General features: G+C 38.8%; 1 protein-coding gene across 4 annotated transcripts in view; it reads right to left on the bottom strand.

The window, feature by feature from the left end:
- Nucleotides 1-21,412, bottom strand: part of OSBPL8 (oxysterol binding protein like 8) — a 246,460-nt gene that overhangs the window by 29,906 nt on the left and 195,142 nt on the right. For all 4 annotated transcript variants that reach the window (XM_063446989.1, XM_063446990.1, XM_063446992.1 and 1 more), the window contains 9 exons: nt 19,348-19,415; nt 14,354-14,434; nt 12,132-12,233; nt 10,427-10,630; nt 9,756-9,840; nt 4,828-4,999; nt 4,192-4,429; nt 3,188-3,372; nt 53-134 (listed from right to left, as the gene is read on the bottom strand). In XM_063446989.1, coding sequence (XP_063303059.1) covers nt 53-134; nt 3,188-3,372; nt 4,192-4,429; nt 4,828-4,999; nt 9,756-9,840; nt 10,427-10,630; nt 12,132-12,233; nt 14,354-14,434; nt 19,348-19,415 — 1,217 coding nt within the window. The remainder of the gene's footprint in view (nt 1-52; nt 135-3,187; nt 3,373-4,191; nt 4,430-4,827; nt 5,000-9,755; nt 9,841-10,426; nt 10,631-12,131; nt 12,234-14,353; nt 14,435-19,347; nt 19,416-21,412) is intronic.

The following is a 21,412-nucleotide window of genomic DNA, read 5'->3' as shown; positions in this document are numbered from 1 at the left end:
CAATTTTGGTCAGTTTCACCCTTTCACCCATTAAAGAAGAAGGCAACCAAACCTTTGGCTTTTTGTAGAATCCAGAAAGATACCACTTCACAACTTTCTTCATCCGGCTATAAGCATTTTCCTCCAAAGAAGCCCTGACAAAACAACAAATCCGTCAAAACATCATTATTATTTATTTTAGCAACATAAATACATAATATAAACATAATATACAGCCCCCTTCAGATACCAAACAAATCAGATGACTAAATTGTTAAAACATAATGAATCAGAAGAATAATTGTTGCAAGTGCTTAATAAATAGATTACGGTTTCTACATATTTAAAGGGACATCCTGGGCCTTATTAACCCCTTATTGGGCAATTGTACAAGTTCTGATTAAAAACAAAATCTAGAATTTGAGCTATACGTTGTTGAACCATAATTTACCTTTTTCATAATAAGTGCACCCATAGTTATCTATTATTTTGATCAGGAGAAATAGGTCTTTCATTTCACATCAAATATTTCTAAATTAAACAAACTAATATGAATAAAAAATAAATAAAAAGTTTGAGACATTAAGAAATGTTATTTTTCAAGTTCTGCATGACATTTTAACTGTAAATGTCATAATACTGTTAGTTTTTACTGCAATAAATTACATATATTTGTGTTCAGCATAGTCTCATGAGTACAACAGTACCGCCCCTCATGTACAGGTTTTATGGGGTTTTGGAAAATAGTGCTTTCCCCTTTTCAGTTTTCACACATTGAAACTTGCCAGATTGGTTTGCTGGGCCTATGTTGCCTCGTAGTGTGTGCATGCGTTTGGTAAGGAAGTATTTTTATGGACTGAGGGGGCATGGCTTAGAAGGTAGGCTTAAGGTGAGGCATTTTGCAAAATACTTATTTTAGGTAAAAACTATAAAGATTTGTGCATGCAACAAAATACAGCATATTAATGAGGTCAAACCGATGAAACACATTAAAGTAGTATTGGTGCCCGCAGCGCCCCTTTAATGTCTGCGATTTTCTTTGTTGTGGCTGACGAATGAAGAGTTGTGCTTGTTCTTTGAACTTATTGCTCATCTGCTCTCCGTTACCCTGTGTGTATATCCCACGGTTTACACAGCCAAAAAGGGTTAATTTGATACCATATACTGAGAGTTGTTTACAACTTATTGCATAATCTGGCATAATTTGATAATAACATCTTAGATTTTGTTATACTCTCCAAGGGACAAGAATTACACCTCCTCACAGAGCCCCAGCGGGATAGCAACCTGATAAACAGAAAGATCGCCAATTTGTATCCACGAATCATTCCTCCCCATGGAGAGTATACTGTAACGAACAATAACACATTAGCCATCATTCCCAGAGTATAGTCTGATAATTGCATCTCTGTTATTGATCGGTTTATCAATAGCCTTATGGTAACCTCAAGCAAAAATGATTAAAGAATATTGTCTAGAAAAACATTGATTTATACATTGGGCCAGTTGGACTTACAATTACAATTGGGAAAGGTAAAGAGAGAAAAAGAAGGGGCTGAGGGGAAAACATTGATTTCTTGGTGATGTGCCCAGGGACCATCTTGAAGAGAATACATGAAGATACTGCATCTGTTTCTATTTACAAACATTAATTGGTTTTAGGATTAAAGGAACACTACAACCATACCCACTTCCGTTATTTGAAGTGGTCATGGTGGTAGTAGTCCGTATGTGCAGTGTTTCGGCTTTAAACAATGCACATACTAAGATATTCTTATTTGTGTGCGGGGGGCTAGTTGCACACTCAGTACAAGTGACGTAGGCAGCCCAGAAATCTGTTCCAGTTTGACTAATACCAATTCAGTGCCTAAATTACCTCTGCAGTCAGCATTCACTGCATGCCGACAACAGACATGAAGTTTTCTCCTTCCACCCCCTCGTTGTGTCCTGATCTGGCAAATTAGTCCAAGCACAGGTTTCCCTATGAGAAGTCCTGTGCTTTGACCATGCACAGATTTCAGGTAAGTAAAACCTTTTTATTACAGTTTTCCAGTGCATATCCTCCACAAGGCCAAATATAGTATATTACACCTGCCAGGTCCCCCCTCTCAAAAGAGTTATAGCAACCCTTTTAGTGTTTGCATTAACTTTTTTTCAGGCTAAGGGCCCTAAAATGTAGTTTTGATGCCCTTCCATTAAATTAAAACATAATGTAAAAAGAAGCAACCTGGCTTTTCCAGTAGGGGTTGGTACACTAGAGTGTAAATAAATCCCCAAATAGACTCGCACAGTAACTGTTGCACTGTACAATGTGTCTGCAAAGTAATTAACACAGCATATATATTAACTGTACCTAAAAGAAGGAAGGAGTACTCACTAAATTAATGTAGATGAATGTAGATCATGCATTAAATAGAAATTGCTAAATTCAGAGAGATATTGTAAATATATATATATATATATATATATATATATATATATACCGTATTTATTCTTTAAACTGTGGGGTTAAATCACCCTCAGACAAAAATGTCACAGGTGTTGCAATGGTCCCTCAATGTAATGCAGATGAATTTATGGTAATGTGACTTGCAGATATAATGATTTAACCTAAACCCAGAGCGCTGGGAAACCTTCGACCTTCCAAGACAATAAGGAAGGCGTAAGAAAAGCGTGTGAAATCTGGCAAATGGTGTAAAAGTGATGTTTATCTGAAAAGTTCCACTGTATGGCCGTTATTTCATTAACATGGCTTTACAAAAACTGGGTAAACCGGGATGGATGATAATTCTCTTAGAAAGTTTGAATAGAATCTCACAGTGAGTTAAGGATCTACATAAAATCTGTGAATTTTTAATAAGTAGGAGGCCTTATCTCTCTAGCTTCTAATAAAATGACGAGTTGACTACAAAGGACGTAATGGGTAACACATTAATCTCCGCCATAAAGCTATAGGCATGGTAATGTTTAGAATCAGGGGCGGTGCCAACATATCAGATGATAATTAATGTTAAGACCCATGTCCATAAAGTTTTATTGTAGCATTAGATAAACTCATTCCACCAATGCTACACTGCATATTGTTTGATTGGAACATTCTTGCCCTTTAAGAAGGAGGTTGTAATGCATAAATGCTTAATTCTAGTTTCCCTTTGCACAAATCTAAATGTGTGGTTCTGATTAAAGCAATACTGAAGAGTTCACTCACTCAGACAGAAAGTCTGCATGATAGTAATAATCCGACAGCTTGTCCAAGAACGAGCGGGGTTCCAAAATAAAGGTCGGAAGAACCACTTTGGACAGATCCATTCCTGGTCGTACTTGTTTCAGCAAAGTCCAGATCAGACTCTTGTGCTCTTCTGAAACGGTTTCTGTCTGAGAAGCTTCTCCTGCCTTAAAAGAAAATGTTGTGCAAATAAATAATGGCTCAACAATAATAAAACCTGCATCTGTATGAACACCATTCAACAAACTGGAAAAGTGAGTGTGTAATCTGGGTGTATGTTAATGACATAACAGACCCTTGTTTGATTTGAAAACAATGACACATTGCTCTGTATTATTACAGGATACAGTGCTTGGGACAACAGAAGTATCTGAATAAAATATTGCTTAAACTAACGAATGTTATTTATATTAGTTTCGGGTAACTCTTGCACTCCAACTTATATAAATAAAAAATACCTGCTCTGGTCGCATAGAAATAGAAAAATAGAAATACCGGCACTCCAAGGATTTAGATCAATAAATCTTCTTTATTCCATAACCCAGTCAACGTTTCAGTCTGTCACAGCAGACTTTCATCAGGACATATACAAACTTTTATGTGTCCTGATGAAAGTCTGCGGTGACAGACTGAAACGTTGACTGGGTTATGGAATAAAGAAGATTTCTTGATCTAAATCCTTGGAGTGACGGTATTTCTATTTTTCTGTTATTTATATTAAATATTTATCTGCATTGGTTTGGAGACCAATAATAAATGATATATTTTAGAGATAAGCAAAAAGCAGCAGTATGGAACTTTTATTTTACAGTTAGTACTTTTTAATAAAATTTTGAAGCCCTAGAGGACGAATGATGTGCTGTCATGATGTCATGCTAGATATTTACAAACTGTCTGGACCATAAAGGGTTATAAACAATGTAAATAAACCAAAGAGAAATTTAATCTGCTGCAGCCAACATCACACAACTTGCACTTCTTCTAACCTCTCCGAGCTCTTCATGGCACTCTTCCAGGTAGGTGGATTCTTTAATTATATCGGGTGGTTCAGTGTCAATAAAAGAGTCATCCTGTCTCTCAGATGTGTCGCTGTCGCTCTCCTCACTTTTGCCAAGTCCATCATTGTCCGATTCTTCGTGATCATGGTCGTTATCCTTGTCGGACTTATCAGAATAGGTGTCCTGGTCTTTGAAGTGCTGTCTTTCAATTTCACTGTCATTCAACCTAGAAATTCCAAGAAAACTTAGGTCATTCAGTTTCTGGAATAATTTTATACCAATCTCTACATACTAACAAGTCTAACTATTTTTTTGTGAATCCACTGCCTGGCTTAAAACATCTGGATATATAAAAAAAAAAATTCTCTATAAATACATTTGATGATGATGTTTCTGAAAGACATGTTCTTGTATTTATATACATGCAGTTTGTCCAATACAATACAGCTGCACATGTTTTGTAGTATTTATGTTTTCTTTTACTTACAAAGTATGCTCACCAAAATTTCTCTTCTGCAAAAAATCCATACCAGTTTGGAGTTTTAAGAGCACACGGTGCCATTCATTGATTTCAGATAACGGTTATCAATTTATTAGGAGGATTGGCGAGCACGGTATACTTACTGGAAGTTTTCGTTGCTGTGCACGTTGTGTGCTCTCAATAACCCATAGAAGTTCATATGGCTATTCTCCCCAGAAGAATTCAAGTCGGGCTCTTTACCCTCTCGAATCATGGTACGTTTCAATAGACTGGAGCACTTTAAAGCCAGTTCAAGTGCATCCATCCAACACCGTCCTAGTGTAGAAGGGAACAAAATATTGCCAAGATATTGGTACAACTCTGGAAAATATATCAATAAATACTGCAAATTCATCTGATCCCAATACATGCTATAGCTACAAAAATCAACAGGTGACATGGGCTTGAGCACCATATTCTTACTTTACTCACCTTGTTCCTCTTCCATAAGTTTCCCATAAAAAGGGGAAGATAAATTAAAAATAAACAACCCAAATACTCTACAAATGAACATAAACCTAACAAAATTCCATCCTTCCATTAAGTGTTGTTGAATTACGGATTAAGGTTAATAAGAAAGACTAGGCACAGATAAAAATATATTACCGTAATTCACATGATGAAAACAATTTGTCTTTTTATAAAATCAAGGGTAACAGCACATCCTGAATGCGTTGTGTTATGAATACATGTTTATCTCTCTCACCGCCCCCAACAACTGCATATACTTACATTAGGAAAAAGTCATTCAGAGGGGATATGACAGCAATAATAAAGGTATGGAAATCTAAGTTTACCAGCATCTCGCTATACTTGAAAAATATGTTTGTGTTCATTTTCAACTTTTGTATGTGAATGTTTAATGTGCAGGCTACCAGTTTATTCATCCAAGAATAAACCTGACAGTCATTATGGAGTGACGATGTTTTTTTCTGCCCCCTTTTGACAGCATAAATGGAAATCAGTTTAAATAATTTTCTGCCCGTAGAAGTGTGTGAATGGTTGAATTGGATGCAAGTCTTTTTTCAACCTAGATTACAATGTGAATCCCGTAAGATCATTCCATGTTAATATATTTCACATGTTATGCCTTGTGTAATAAGAATTCTGGCTTTGATTATTGAGATGCTAATTATCTACAAACTACAGGCTTGCTATTTATAAAATATTTCACTAGCCTAGCTAGATTTTGTTTTGTAATGGCATGCAACACAGACAGACAATCTGTTCTGGAGATACTTTTTGTTTTCTTGTATTAAAATAGGCTATGAGCCAATTTAAGTTGCCATCTGTCTTAGAACACCGAAGACAATGTGAAAGTCAATGGTGGGAGTTGTGTCAACATTTATATCTCCATATATCGATATATATCATATCTTAAATTATCCAATATGTATGCGCTTGTTTACTGTGTCATTTAGCAACACCTCGGATTTAATTAGGTCAATTAAAATGTTTACTTTTCCTTGCTGTTAGAAAAAAAAAAACAACAACAAACGTTCTAATGCAAAGAGAATGGATCAGGGACTATATTATCTTGCGATCTTTTCCTTTGCGCTGCCATGAGTGGAGTGTGTGTAGTAACCCGGATTAACCTGAACTCAGATTGAAGATTTAATTTAATACTTTCCGCTTGTGGGAATGAAGAAGTGGTTACAGTTCACGGAATAAAATGACCCCTCAGCTACCCATTCAATGCAGGAAAGCAGAATAAAGACACAAGGATAGGACAAAAAAAAGTATAGAAATTACAATAAACCAGCCCAAAAAAGTCTCTGTTCTGAAAGTGAAACACGATACAGAAACAAAATCTGGGAGAGTTATTTAAATCAACAAGAATCTGTGTGCATGGATATTTTAAGAGGGATGGGGGAGAGGGTTGTAATCCGTCCGTAGAACCGGAAATGAAACCAGGAGGTGTTCCAGCGTGGAACGCACGCCACGCTTTTGCTTCCAGTTTGATTACATCGGAACATTATCAACAGTATTGAAATGAAGGCTGAGGAGGAGACTACACATCCCTAAAGAAGTCTACTTAAGATAAAACGCGTCGGATTTACATTACAGAGACTCTGGTTTTGTCTTGGGACTCTACATTGATCCTGGTCTTATCTATACCATCTATATCCGCTGCATGCATGCGGAGACATGCTGGCCTTTACCGATATTTTGTAAGTGCAATCTAAAAAATTGTATCCTTTTATATCTACCATCTGCACTATATTTTGCTCTTTGTTTTTTGCCACAAGCTTGAACACACTCCGCCAGATGTGGGAATCCTCTCCATATACTCTAATGGGCTTGAAATCAGCCTAATGCTTGTGAGTGCAATTTATATCCAGTGGGTGAAGTGATACCTTACAATATTACCCTATGTCAAGTTTATTCTTTTCATAGATATCTGGACCATTATTAATAAGGTATAATGTTTCCTATTTTTTAGGGGATATAAACCTCTCTCATACACACTCCACTTATATATTGATTGTTCATCTTTTTACAATAGTCGTAATGTTTCGGACTGTTTTGCTTTTTGTGTTTTTTTTTTTTAAATTCTTTATTTTGGCATGTTTTTTGTTTTTTCAAGAGAAGGGTTACAGAAAGAAAAAAAAAGACATATAGGTTAAAAATCGAAAGCAATACATATGAGTGAGTACATTGTACAACAGATAGTATTTGTGTTTACAAATATGTCAGTAAAATAAAACTGTGCAACTTAGGAGACAAAAGGCCTCACGGCCGTGAAAATAGTACGTTGGCTATCCGTGTCTCAGCGAAGTGGAAGTTTCAGACTCTTAATTTTATTTCCCCTGAATGGATCAATCCTACATGAAAAGCTTTAAAATAAAACACGCACAGAAAAAAAAAAAAGAAAAAAAAAAAAGAATAAAGGTAAAGAAAAAAAACCAAACAAAAAATCCCTCCAAACCTAGAAATGTTTACTGAACTGACGTGCACTAAGCCCTCCCAAAGTCTGGAAGACATCACACATCCCACTCTCTGAATGTGTCAATGTTTAGGTTGGTACAGGCAGTGTTATTAATGCATTCTTTAAACATGTAGCTACATTTTGACATTTCTATTTAGGCAGCAATAAAAACATAATTTAACACTTAACCACCTGCACAGGAAAAATAAAGCAAACGGAGACTAGCATTGCTACAACCCCTGCAATTTGTATCTGGCTCTAGAGTAGACAGTACAGGGGATATACCTACTGACATCTTTAAAATGTATTATTTACAACGTGTTCCAGGGTGGGCTTGATGGAATCATTATGCAAGATATTGAATAACTGTTCACATAAACAGTATTAGTCCTGAGCAATCCTAAAAGATTAGTCAAGCTATTCCCTCTATAGCAGTGGACATTAACAACTCATGTGTGTACTGTGCAGTGCAAGCCTTGCCTTGACTACCCCATCTGCCTCTCCATCTGTTGCAGAGAAAGGATTTCTCTCACACGGTATAGTTAACTTTCTTTTTAAAACGATATCCCATCAATCTTAAAGGCTAGATGATCGGGACTTCGACATAGTAACAGGGAACTGAATTAGCAACTACACGATGCTCAGTTGCTTGACCTTAACCAAAGTCATGGATTATAAAAAGAACAAACAAAAAAAAAAAACCTCATATTCCAGAAGGAGTAAGATGTTTCATAAAAGCACAAACAAATTTAATAAATTGCCATTTTTGGTTCCGAGAACATTTATTATGAGAATCTTGAAATAAACGAAAACCGAGTATAAGTAAGGGAGGGACTGAAAAACACAATTTTACCTGCTGTCTGTCTCAAAAAAATAACTTAAAAACCTTTCCTCCCCTTATATTTGGATTAGCATTTTATTCCATTTATGTATTATATAGTGCATGAGCAAAAGGAATCAAATGTCAATTGGTTTTCATATTTAATTCAATAGCTCCTGTTCTTCGGTTTGCATGCACTATATGCTGATAAAATGGAACCGAATGCTATTGTCTTTGCTTTTCCTATTCTCATTCATTTCATGACTCTTCCTGTATGTCTTCTCGTAAAAAAGGAAAACTGAATAAATAAAGATGGTGAAAAAAATAAATTAATAAATAAAAATATGCTGATGATCAAACGATTAGGCAGGTCAGGTCTGTGCTTGCTAATTGGAAAATCCCCAGAATAGGCTTAACTGGAGAACTTATACAGGGTTTACTGTGGTTGCAAAATAAAGAAATAAATATATATACTCTTGAAATATTGGAAAGAAATGGGCACTCATAGGACTTGGTTATGAAAAAATAAAAAAAGTTTTTAATTGTGCAGCGTCAACGTTTCGGACCCACTCGTGGTCCTTTCTCAAGACAAATTACAGTCTTGTAATTTGTCTTGAGAAAGGACCACGAGTGGGTCCGAAACATTGACATTGGGGCAGTTCAATGCCTGAACATTTAGCTTTTTTTCAAAACTGATCACAGAAATGGATTGTAGCATGATTCTCCAATGCAATGTAAATGGTATGCACGCACTATCTAAAGAAACAGTCCAGTCAGTCCTCAAAAGGTTTTCTCTTGTTCCTGAAACATTTAACATGCTGCTTAATTACTCAATGATACAAGGCACACAGAAAGTATATTGTTTCAAACCAAACACAAGTCAATCATCAGTAAACAAGTGATTATTACAATTTACAGAGTGACAATATTTTCTAGTGTTCTCAGATAAATTACAGCAAGACACTATGGGGTGTATTGCTGAACAAGGCAGATATAAATGGCCAAAGTCACCAACAAGTGGCTGAGCACCTACTGAGTTCAATCTTGACAGGTCTCTGTTCATGTAAATTCAATATCTTCCAAGATCCCAAGAGTTCAACCTATCACTTTACAACCTCTGCATCTAGGCTAACTTAAAACAAACCCCACCACAAAGTGACATTTTGTGTAAAAAACACTCAATCACTTTGGGAGTATATTTTGCTTAATGCTTTATAAAATGACCCCTAGTAAACCTTATAATAAATATATATATATATATTTAAAGCAAGAAACTTAGTTACCATCAGATTCCGAAGCAGCTCGAATAATTAAGTAACTGCTTGGCAGAGGCTGGGTAATCGAGCCAACTGCTTCACCTTTTGGACCCTGGGAACAAGAGACAGAGAGAAAAAAAAGGGCACATTATCCAGTTAGTTTCTTCCTTTTTTTGTTTTTTAAGTTTCATTTTTTTAGTAATGCATTTTAAAAAGCCAACAACGATTCATTCAATTAACAGTTTGTAGTTTCAGTTGTACTAGAAAACAATGAGTGGAGGGGGGTTATCAAAGTATTTCACACATTTTTTTGTTTTTATGACATTTTATTAAATCTGTTTTTTAGCAGATTTATCAATTTCCCGCCACAAAACTGTACTGTTTCACTACATTCTACACTATACTGAAATGGACTCTATTTTCTAACTATATAAAAAAAAATTATAAAAAAAGACTTTGGGCAAAGAAAAGCCGACAATTTCAGAAATCTCCCCAATGCATTAACAAGCTTTAAGAAACTATTTCTGGGTGTCAATTGTAAATCTCGTATAACGCGCTCTAGACATATGCCAGTTGACGGCTTTACCTGGAATGTTCACAAGTCATACAATTTTATGATAAAGGTGTTTTCATTTGGTTTTAAAAGTTATATATGGAATGAATGTTAGTGAGGGACAGTGTGTGGGAGTTGAGTTTACCTTTACGGCCCAGATTGACTGCTCCAACGGATGGAAAAGTTTGAAGCAGAACCCATCCTTTTTGGACGGCCTTTCGATGATCTCACAAGCATTCAGGAGCACTGTACCAACCCACTGCCCGTTCTTATTTGTTTTATAGATTAGCAGAACTCCAGGCTTTAGCACGCACCACAATTTTGTCCAACTTTTCAGTGTGCCACGGATCTAGATTAATTGGACACAAAATGTAGAACAGTCACAAAAGGAGCAATACATGAATGGGATTATTTTTTACTATTAGAAAACAAGTCCAATTTTACGTAGCGCAGTCAAATAATATATAAAAAAAACAGCAGCAACAGACAAAATTGTGTGCACAGATAAGAGCTAGCCAGGTCATTTTCCGTAACATGTTAAAATTATGCTATAGAGACATTTAGCATGAGAAGGTATATATGTCTGCTATTACACAATAAGTAAACCTTGCTTGCATTAAATCTTGCTAGGGGTACTACCATATTTCTAACTGTATGCTGGGGAAAAAAACTTATGAACAACATTTAAAAAAAAGTTTAGCATAACGGGAAACTAGAAGTGAGGGTTCTGCTCAAATGAGTTGTCTAGACAATTTAAATAAATATTACAGTGATACAAGCATGTATTCCTCACACTGTAGTGCTGGACAATCTGTTTAGGTTGCCGGCCTACCTTAGTAAGGAGTTAAAAGGTAGCTAGCTTACTTACGTTTTCTCCATTGCCGCATTGGTATTTCTGTGGCAAGTCCCGCCGCCATGGCTGAGATAAACAACCTTGATGATGTCAGTAAATCCAATGGTTTCCCATAGGGGAGCATTGGCAGGCTATTGCGCATGCACAGCAAAATGCCACGGTGCACCAATCAGCACCTCCTCATAGAGCTGCATTGAATCAATGCATCTATATGGGGAACATTCAGCACCTCCACGCAGAGCGTGGAGACAGAACATAAGTGGCTGCACACGATGCAGCACTGAAATAAGAAGCACCTCTAGTGGCCATTTGAGAGACGCACACCTACAGGTGTTACTAGGCAGCAATGTAAAAACTGCCTTTTCTCTAATTGAGCCTGCAGGGACAGGCTACAGACACCAGAACCACTACATTAAGCGGCCACTATAATGTCCCTTTAACCTGCTTTTAATGTAATGCTAGAGCACAAAATTTAATTTATCTCTAACTTAAAACACAGATAGAACAACTTAAATGGGTGACTCAGTCAGTGTCAATAGAAATTCAGTGGAAATTTACATAGAAAGCTAAAATGTTTAAAATTTGTGTATTGCTTAAAAAAAAAAAAAAAAACGGTCGCCTAAAAATATTTTATTATTATAATCTTTTCGTCGATCAGTATTAAGCTGATCAAGCTGGAAAAAAGGTAAGTAAAATGTTTTTCTTTTTACAAATGTTTATTGCGGACAGAATACAACGGGATAAATCCAATTGGGGACTAAGGAACATTAAAATTATGGCCTTTTGCTAGTTAGTGAATCCTTGTGACGGAAATCAGTCATTTATAATGTACTATATGATTAAAATAAAATAAACTGCATAATTTGAATGACCAAGAAGTATGACGCAACCAATGTAGTTTTTCCCTTTACAAAAAACATAATATTTAACAGCTTTTCTTTACCTCAGTCTACCCACAGGACTCAATTCAAATGAAAACGTTAATCTATACGCTCACCTTCAGCCAGTCCGACATGACAATAACAGATGGGTCTGTGATAGTACTGAGTAATTCTTTTGTGGCTCTCTTCTTCTCTTCCCTGTAGTTTTTCTTCTGCACCTACAATTTAAATTGCAATTCGGTTTTCAACAAAATCTCAATTCACTGTTTAGCAAATAAATCCTTCTGTTTTACATTTCCCTTAAAAACGGCAAATTCAAGGAGATCGGGAAAAACAATATGGAAGAATTAGGCAAGATTATGTTCTGAAAATGATATCGGGGGCCAAAATGCAATATTGTGCAATTTTCATTTCACTTTTGAAACATAAACCATTGAAAAGAAAAGACAGGCAGAACTACACACTGGAACCTCAATTTTATATTTTTGGGTACCCTTTTTTAAAATAATTTAGCATTTCTGGATCAATTTTGAAAATGTATTTTTAAAGATAGTAAGATACCATATATATATATATATATATATATATATATATATATATATAAATTTATATTGAGATAATCAAAATGAAAAATATTTTTTTAATTTCAAAAATGTATCAAAAAATTGTAATTCATTTGAAAAGCTTATAAGTGACAGTTATGAAACATCGAAATATTTTATTTTTTCTTGCATTCTTTCTCTGCTTTATCATGTGAACTGAATCACTGACAACGGTCATGTGGAAGTATTACAAACCACATTTAAATCTGCTTTAAGTTTCTACTTACTATCCCCCCCCCCTTCACTATGCATCTGTGACATACAGGGCAGATGCTCTCTGCATTCTGACTGAAATTAATCTCTGAATGTCTTCAGGATAGATTTAGAGCAACCATTTATACTAGCATTTTGCTCTATATACATATATATTTTAACGTTAGTCAAGCCAAATTAATTACAAGCTATAGATTACAACAGGAAGGTGTCATTTAACACCTGATGAAGTAGAATTCAAATCCCTGTGAATAAAATTGGTGTAAAAACAGCTGTTACTGATTCATCCTTCTTTACCACACATCAATATCCATAGTTTCGGGTTAAACGAACTGACGTACAATGCAGGATCTATCAGTTGAATCAAGTCATGGCGCAACAAATGTTCTAACTACAATTCCCAAGATGGCCTCGCCCTAAGTGGGGGCTAAGGATTCTGGGAAACATAGTTCCCAACATCTGGAGTGTCAAAGTCTATCCAAGATTTACCATTCATTTTTCTTTAACTGAATGAACCTAACCAGAACATTTGATTTGAGGGAACATCTGTTTACAAACTAAAACAAATGGACATCGTACTCGGTTGCCAATCAGCCATCAAACTGTATTCCCCACTATTTACGTTATTGCAGCCAGCTTCTCACAACACTACTGTATTGTAATTAAGTCATTATACACCGTCTTTTGTATATGTATTGCTATTTTCTCATGTAAAAATAACAACAACAAAAAACCCCTGGTTATTCCACAAATACATTTAATTAGAATTTTGGACATAAATGAACTGAAAGGGTGAGTCTAGGCTGTGGTGTTTATGGTACCTGAAGTGGCCTGAAATAATAAGTAGTCACATCATGTTGTAATAATTTGACTCTTACCTCTGTTCCCATAGAGCATGTAGGGGGTTGCTTTTAATTTGTGATATGCTGTGGTGGAATCTCAGTAAAAATAAATTTACTAGGACAAGATTGCCACATGGTATGTGCATTTGCATATGTTGATGTACCAGTTCTAAGATACAATCAGTAGTGTAAGGAGCATAAGTAGGAATACAGGATATATGAGTATTTCCCCTCCTCCATTCTGCTGGGCAAGCCATGTGGTCAAACAGGATTTTAGTCTCTATTCGGTTGATTAGATAAGAGTATGTGTAGGTTGAACTGATTATGGGAGGAGCTACATGCCTATATAAGGGACCTACACTGTATGATCAGGACTCAGACTTTGCTGTTTTTTGGTGACATTAGTCCCTCTGAGTCCCGGTCGGTGAATCGAATAAAGAATCTCTTCCTTCCTGAAGAAACCTGTGTCCATCTCTCTGTGCTTGGCTTCCGTCAGTTTCTCCGGTATCAATACTTAATGCAGAAATCCCCTTTCTGCAACAGATAAATCAATTTTGCCCATGTGTTCACAAATGCAATTGGCTGAGACTGACGGGCCAATGCTCTGAGTTAAAAAATCCATAACTAAGATATCAGTTTTGATAGACGCTTGCTATCGATTTGTTAAATCCAAACTTTTACCTTAAGAGACTCCTTTTTTGTAAGTTTGCTTGAAGGTGATGCAATGTCCTTTTCAGACCCATTGTATAATTTAGATTCAGACTACAACAAAAATACAAATACAAAAGATTACTTCTGGCAAAAAAAAAAAAAAAAAAGTGCATGCAGAATTCTTCAATTAGATTTTCACCTAATTCAGCCAAATAATTTAGACAAGAGCTATATATAACCTTACACTCTATTCAAATATATTAATCCATCAACAAACAAAGGGCCAATCATCTTCCTGTTCTGGAACATAACCCAGATTGCCCTCATCTTAACCTTTTAAAAAGCAGAGAAGCCAATAAACTGTATTCCATTTTCAAACAACAGGTAATATACCGGTAATAAAAATATCACTAACTGTGGGAAAACACACATTGCACAGCTTTACTTCATGGAAGAAAAATGGGTAATGTCACTGTCTTAATACATATAGTTAAAAAGTTACCATAGTTGAAAATACATTTTAAATAGGGTTATTCAATAAACTCAGAATTGTGGAAAAAAGGATAAAGAAACTGCACATTTATGGTCAAAATAAGCAAGATCGTGATATAGCCAAGATGGAGAATTTGGTCAACTTGGCTACTTTGCTCTAAAATTTGCCATCCAGTGTCATTCTCCACAACGTTTGAATCCAGTGAATAGACATTGGAGTGATTTTGCAGATTTTGCGTTTATTACTAACAGAACATTTCTGTGGATCTTAAAGACACGAGTGCTCACACCACCAGTTGTTTTAAGAAACTACCATATTTACTCAAATCTAATGGGTACCTTTACTGGCAAAATAAAGTTTCCAAAATTTGAATGTGCATTAGATTCGATGGCGCATTAGAGACGAGTACATTTGGTCGATGAATGTCATAATTGGCCAGTGAATTGCAAACTTTGCTAGCGAATGTCGCCAGTGAATATCTCCTCTGAATTTCGCCAGCAAATTTCTTCCTGGAAAGAGGGCTGTCCTCTTGTAATGGCCATTGTAAGAATGAAACTCAGTCGTTAAGAGAGGAGCAATTTGAGTTATAATGAACAACTGCATTATAAACGATAATAGAAAAATTAATAATGCGCAATGTTGTATAGCAGTATATCTTATTGTACAAATGCACATTTCAATCGCCAGCGAATAAAGTTTTCAGCTTCCAAAAATCCAGGCGCACATTAGATTTGAGTAAAAAACAGAATTTTTACCTAGGAAATTCCCCATTTCTCCCTGCCCCCCTTCTCACTATTTTGTTACTTTTACCTCCTCCTTACACCCTCTCTATGTCCCCATATCAAACATCCTTGCACTGGCCTGACTTTTTCCTGTTTGGATTACAGTGACAATGATCGGTTCTTGTTTTATAGATGGAACCTGGTTACGGTATATCAACCTTTCAATCACTTTATGGAACTTAAAAGAATGCATTTTCAAGCAAGCAAAAATAATTCTAAATGTATTTACAAAAAAAAAATGTTTACAAATTTCAAGTTGCAGCTTCAAATAGGGTTGTTTTCTTAAAGGGACTCTATAGTCACCATATAAAAGCAAGAAAGACAGGTCCCCCAGCCTTCCTTCTTGCTTTTATATGAACTTTCATTCATTAAAAAAAAAAAAATCTGTGTTTTTATATTAAAAACTTACCTCCGTTCCAGCGCCGAGCTCCCCGCTAGGCCGCGCCCCCTTTTTCGTCAAAATGACGAAATCGCGGGGCCCAATGGGACGGCTTCGCGCTGGACCAATCGCGTTCTTCATAGAGCGGCATTGAATGCCGCCCTATGAAGAACCTGAGCGCTTTACCGCGCATGTGCGCGGAATGCGCGTTCGCGAGCTGAGCTGTCTGACTGACAGCTCAGCTCGCTTTCTAAAATTATCAATAATAATTTAGGGCCCCCACCCGCCCTGTGCGGCGGGTGGGGGCCCTAAAATTATCAATGAGGGGGGGGGACCTACTGTCCCCCCCCCGGCCCCCACCCCTGTGCGGCGGGTGGGGGCCCTAAAATTATCAATGAGGGGGGGACCTACTGTCCCCCCCCGGCCCCCACCCCTGTGCGGCGGGTGGGGGCCCTAAAATTATCAATGAGGGGGGGGACCTACTGTCCCCCCCCCGGCCCCCACCCCTGTGCGGCGGGTGGGGGCCCTAGAATTATCAATGAGGGGGGGACCTACTGTCCCCCCCCGGCCCCCACCCCTGTGCGGCGGGTGGGGGCCCTAAAATTATCAATGAGGGGGGGACCTACTGTCCCCCCCCGGCCCCCACCCCTGAGCGGCGGGTGGGGGCCCTACAATTATCAATGAGGGGGGGGACCTACTGCCCCCCCCCCCGGCCCCCACCCCTGAGCGGCGGGTGGGGGCCCTAAAATTATCAATAAGGGGGGGGGACCTACTGTCCCCCCCCCCGGCCCCCACCCCTGAGCGGCGGGTGGGGGCCCTAAAATTATCAATAAGGGGGGGGGACCTACTGTCCCCCCCCCCCGGCCCCCACCCCTGAGCGGCGGGTGGGGGCCCTAAAATTATCAATAAGGGGGGGGGACCTATTGTCCCCCCCCCGGCCCCCACCCCTGAGCGGTGGGTGGGGGCCCTAAATACAAAGGGGGGGGGGGACCCTAGTTAACCCTCCCCCCCCCAAAAAAAAATATCTCCCTACCTACCCCCCTCACCCTAAAAATAATGAGGGGGGACCATTAACTAAAAACCTGTAAAAAAAATGAGATAAAATCAACTTACCATTCGATGTTTTCTTTCTTCTAAAATCTTCTTTCTTCAGCCCCCAAAAAGGCCAAATAAAAATCCATAATAACCGACGCAATTAAAAAAAAAAAAAAAAAAAACCGAGCGCAAAAAAAAATAATCCATCTTCACCCAAGGAGGGCTCCGCGCAGACTGAGCTCCGCAGGGCGGGGGAAGGCTTATAAAGCCTTGCCCCGCCCTGCAATTAGGCTAAGAACACTCTGATTGGTGGGTTTAAGCCAATCAGAGTGCTCTTTGTCATTTTACAAGCGTGGGAAAGTTCTTTGGAATTTTCCCACGCTTGTAAAATGACACAGAGCACTGTGATTGGATGGATTTCAAGCCATCCAATCACAGTGCTCTGTGTCATTTTACAAGCGTGGGAAAGTTCTTTGGAATTTTCCCACGCTTGTAAAATGACAAAGAGCACTGTGATTGGATGGATTTCAAGCCATCCAATCACCGTGCTCTGTGTCATTTTACAAGCGTGGGAAAGTTCTTTGGAATTTTCCCACGCTTGTAAAATGACACAGAGCAATGTGATTGGATGGCTTGAAATCCATCCAATCACAGTGCTCTGTGTCATTTTACAAGCGTGGGAAAATTCCAAAGAACTTTCCCACGCTTGTAAAATGACAAAGAGCACTGTGATTGGATGGATTTCAAGCCATCCAATCACATTGCTCTGTGTCATTTTACAAGCGTGGGAAAATTCCAAAGAACTTTCCCACGCTTGTAAAATGACAAAGAGCACTCTGATTGGCTTAAACCCACCAATCAGAGTGTTCTTAGCCTAATTGCAGGGCGGGGCAAGGCTTTATAAGCCTTCCCCCGCCCTGCGGAGCTCAGTCTGCGCGGAGCCCTCCATGGGTGAAGATGGATTATTTTTTTTGCGCTCGGGTTTTTTTTTTTTTTTTTTTTTATTGCGTCGGTTATTATGGATTTTTATTTGGCCTTTTTTGGGGCTGAAGAAAGAAGATTTTAGAAGAAAGAAAACATCGAATGGTAAGTTGTTTTTATCTTATTTTTTTTTTTCTTTACAGGTTTTTAGTTAAAGGGTCCCCCCTCATTATTTTTAGGGTGAGGGGGTAGGTAGGGAGATAAGTTTTTTTTTTTTGGGGGGGGGGGGGGGAGAGGGTTAACTAGGGTCCCCACCCCCTTTGTATTTAGGGCCCCCACCCACCGCTCAGGGGTGGGGGCCGGGGGGGGACAATAGGTCCCCCCCTATTGATAATTTTAGGGCCCCCACCCACCGCTCAGGGGTGGGGGCCGGGGGGGGGCAGTAGGTCCCCCCCCTTATTGTGAATTTTAGGGCCCCCACCCGCCGCACAGGGGTGGGGGCCGGGGGGGGACAGTAGGTCCCCCCCCTATTGTGAATTTTAGGGCCCCCACCCACCGCTCAGGGGTGGGGGCCGGGGGGGGGGGCAGTAGGTCCCCCCCCTTATTGTGAATTTTAGGGCCCCCACCCACCGCTCAGGGGTGGGGGCCGGGGGGGGGGCAGTAGGCCCCCCCCTTATTGTGAATTTTAGGGCCCCCACCCGCCGCACAGGGGTGGGGGTGGGGGCCGGGGGGGGGGGCAGTATGTCCCCCCCTTATTTTTTATTTTAAGGCCCCCACCCACCGCACAGGGGTGGGGGCCGGGGGGGGACAATAGGTCCCCCCTTATTGATAATTTTAGTGCCCCCACCCGCCGCACAGGGGTGGGGGCCGGGGGGGCAGTATGTGCCACCCTTATTTTTAGGGCCCCCACTCACCGCTCAGGGGTGGGGGCCGGGGGGGGGGGGGGGAGGAGAGTAGGTCCGTCCCCCCCCTCCCTTCAACCACTATTGTGGCCAGACAGCATCCCTGTGGGTTCGGGCTTCAGCTGTCAGCTGAAGCCACGCCCACAGCAGTGCTGACAGGCTATCAGCACACAAAGCGCGTTCACAGTGCTTTGTGTGCTGATAGCCCGTCTGATGCATTCACCCAGAATGCATCGGACGAGAGGCCTTTTTAGGGCCTCTGAACTCGGAAGTCCCTCTGGTGGCCGTCTGATTGACTGCAACAAGAGGTGTTCCAAGCTTCCAATGTAAACACTGCATTTTCTCAGAAAATACAGTGCTTACAAGAAAAAGGCTCCGGGTAGCTGTAGCACTCACCTAAACAACCTCATTAAGCTGAAGTTGTTCAGGTGACTATAGTGTCCCTTTAAATGTACATTCTAACAATATTTAAATAAAGTAAGCTTATACCCTGGCCATCTATATAGGCTTACCTTGCTTTTGGACATTGAAGAAGAATCGTCTTTGATTTGTAACACTTCATCCTTCCCTCTGTCAAACCCTACAGAGAAAAGTCAAACTATTACTGATGGAAATACATGTACATACAATATGCTGTGTACAATCCGAAACAAAAAAGGTGGGTGTCGCTCTCTGTGTTAAATTTACAGTTGTGTACAAGTGCTCTGTGACATAAAATATATAAATTACATATACCCCAAAAGATTTCCTTCTAACTGTAACTGAAAGAGAACACGTATATAGGGTAGTATAGCCAATACAATATATATGGTACACTGGATTTAAGACTTAATCACATTTAACTCACATTTTATGAGCCTATACTTTATCAAGTAAGTCAGCACAGAACTGATAAAGATCGTGAAAATGAATCCTCTCCAATGAAACAGAGATAATAAAAAGCACCAAATTAAAATAAGACGTCATATTTATCAAAACATAAACAATGCATTTCGACCCCAACAGAGTCTTCTTCAGGTTAACCTAAAAACCCTGGTGGTGCCAAAACGCATTGTGTTTGGACTCATCTGAGGTAGTTTGGATGAAAGCACCTTATTATGAAGTAAGAGATGATATGTTTTCATTTGATTACATTTATGGTCTTATTTTAATTTGGTGCGTTTTTTTTTACAGGAGAAAAGAGGATTAATTTACAAGATCTTCATCACTCTTGGTAACACACTACCTGAAATGGTAACATAATGTCCTTTATAAAACCTATATCTGCTGCCAAAAGACAGGCTGTGTCTTCATTTGTATGTTGCTAGTGATAAGTCCTTGCACTCAAGCTATATAGCTTCAATTTGCCAGATGCTAAACCAAAGGCCCAAACATACAATTTGTGGAAATATGTCAGCACTCCTAGTCCTCCAGCGGTTTCAATCTTTATTCATGCAAAAAAGTTTAACAGATCAATGTTTCAGCCACGTCCTGGGATATTCTTCCACCAAAAACAATCATTGTGAGTTACAAACATCTTGCTTGTGGCACAAAAACAGATCTATGGGAATAACGATCTGCTAATTTATGTATATCACGTTTTAAGCAAAATGATACCTTCATAAAAATGCCACCCCAAGACATATAGGGCAGCATTCACATTATTTGCATCACAAGACTACAAATAAAACGAGGAGGTGAACAAAAAGGACGTCCAGTCCTTAAACCGTTACTTGGCTTCTTCATACATTTCCCTTTGAATAAGCCAAGCTAGCATTTTTTTTTTTTAACTTTCACCATGTTCCTTACGTTCTGTTTATGTCTGTGCCAAATGAAATTGCTAATGATAGGTTGGTCATTCAGTTCTTGTTTGATCTACTGCTGAAAGGTAAGTTGACCGTAAAACTGACCCACTTTGCTTTGAATGATCTGACATTAGCCGCTGCGTTTATAAGAAATTACACAGAGATACGGGGAAGTTTAAACCAAAACCCCTTCCACCGCAACCGGTCTTTGTTCCTTCAAATAACTGGTTGGTGTGAAAGTGTGCAGGGTAGGGCACTGATATTAAACAGCTGTGATCCCACCTGAAACTGCCCACTTGTCTCTGCACCACAAACTTGTAGGTCAATTGTGCTCTCTGACAACAGCCTGCAAAGCCACAACTCAATGGCATTTTAATACCACACACAAATCCAAAATGCCCATAAAGAGGGAAAAAAAAATAAGTTGAAGAAAGGAGTAATACATTCCTTACAAAAAGTGTTTCCATTTAATGTACTATTTATAGCATCTCTGGGTTTGTGGATTTTAGCACAGTACAAGTTAAGTAAAATTATATGCTACAGCATTATTTTCAGAGACATTTCAAAAGAACTTGTATGGCCAGACATGCTGGCTTTGAAGTGTGAAGCTTGCCCAGCCGAGCTGATTAAAGGACTTGCTGTGGGGTAACCCACGGTATAGAAACATTGTAAAATGTTGCAATAGATTTTAAATTGTAGGGTAATCTTGGCATTCCAAAAACAAAATGCAATTTTGTGGGCAAGTACAAATATATAGCCAAGATCCCAAGACACATCCCAATTAGTGATGTCA

The sequence above is a fragment of the Pelobates fuscus genome, chromosome 3, assembly GCF_036172605.1.
Source record: "Pelobates fuscus isolate aPelFus1 chromosome 3, aPelFus1.pri, whole genome shotgun sequence".
NCBI classification, from domain to species: domain Eukaryota; kingdom Metazoa; phylum Chordata; class Amphibia; order Anura; family Pelobatidae; genus Pelobates; species Pelobates fuscus.
The sequence above is the reverse complement of the archived record's forward strand: the minus strand, read 5'-3'. Positions and strand labels throughout refer to the sequence as shown.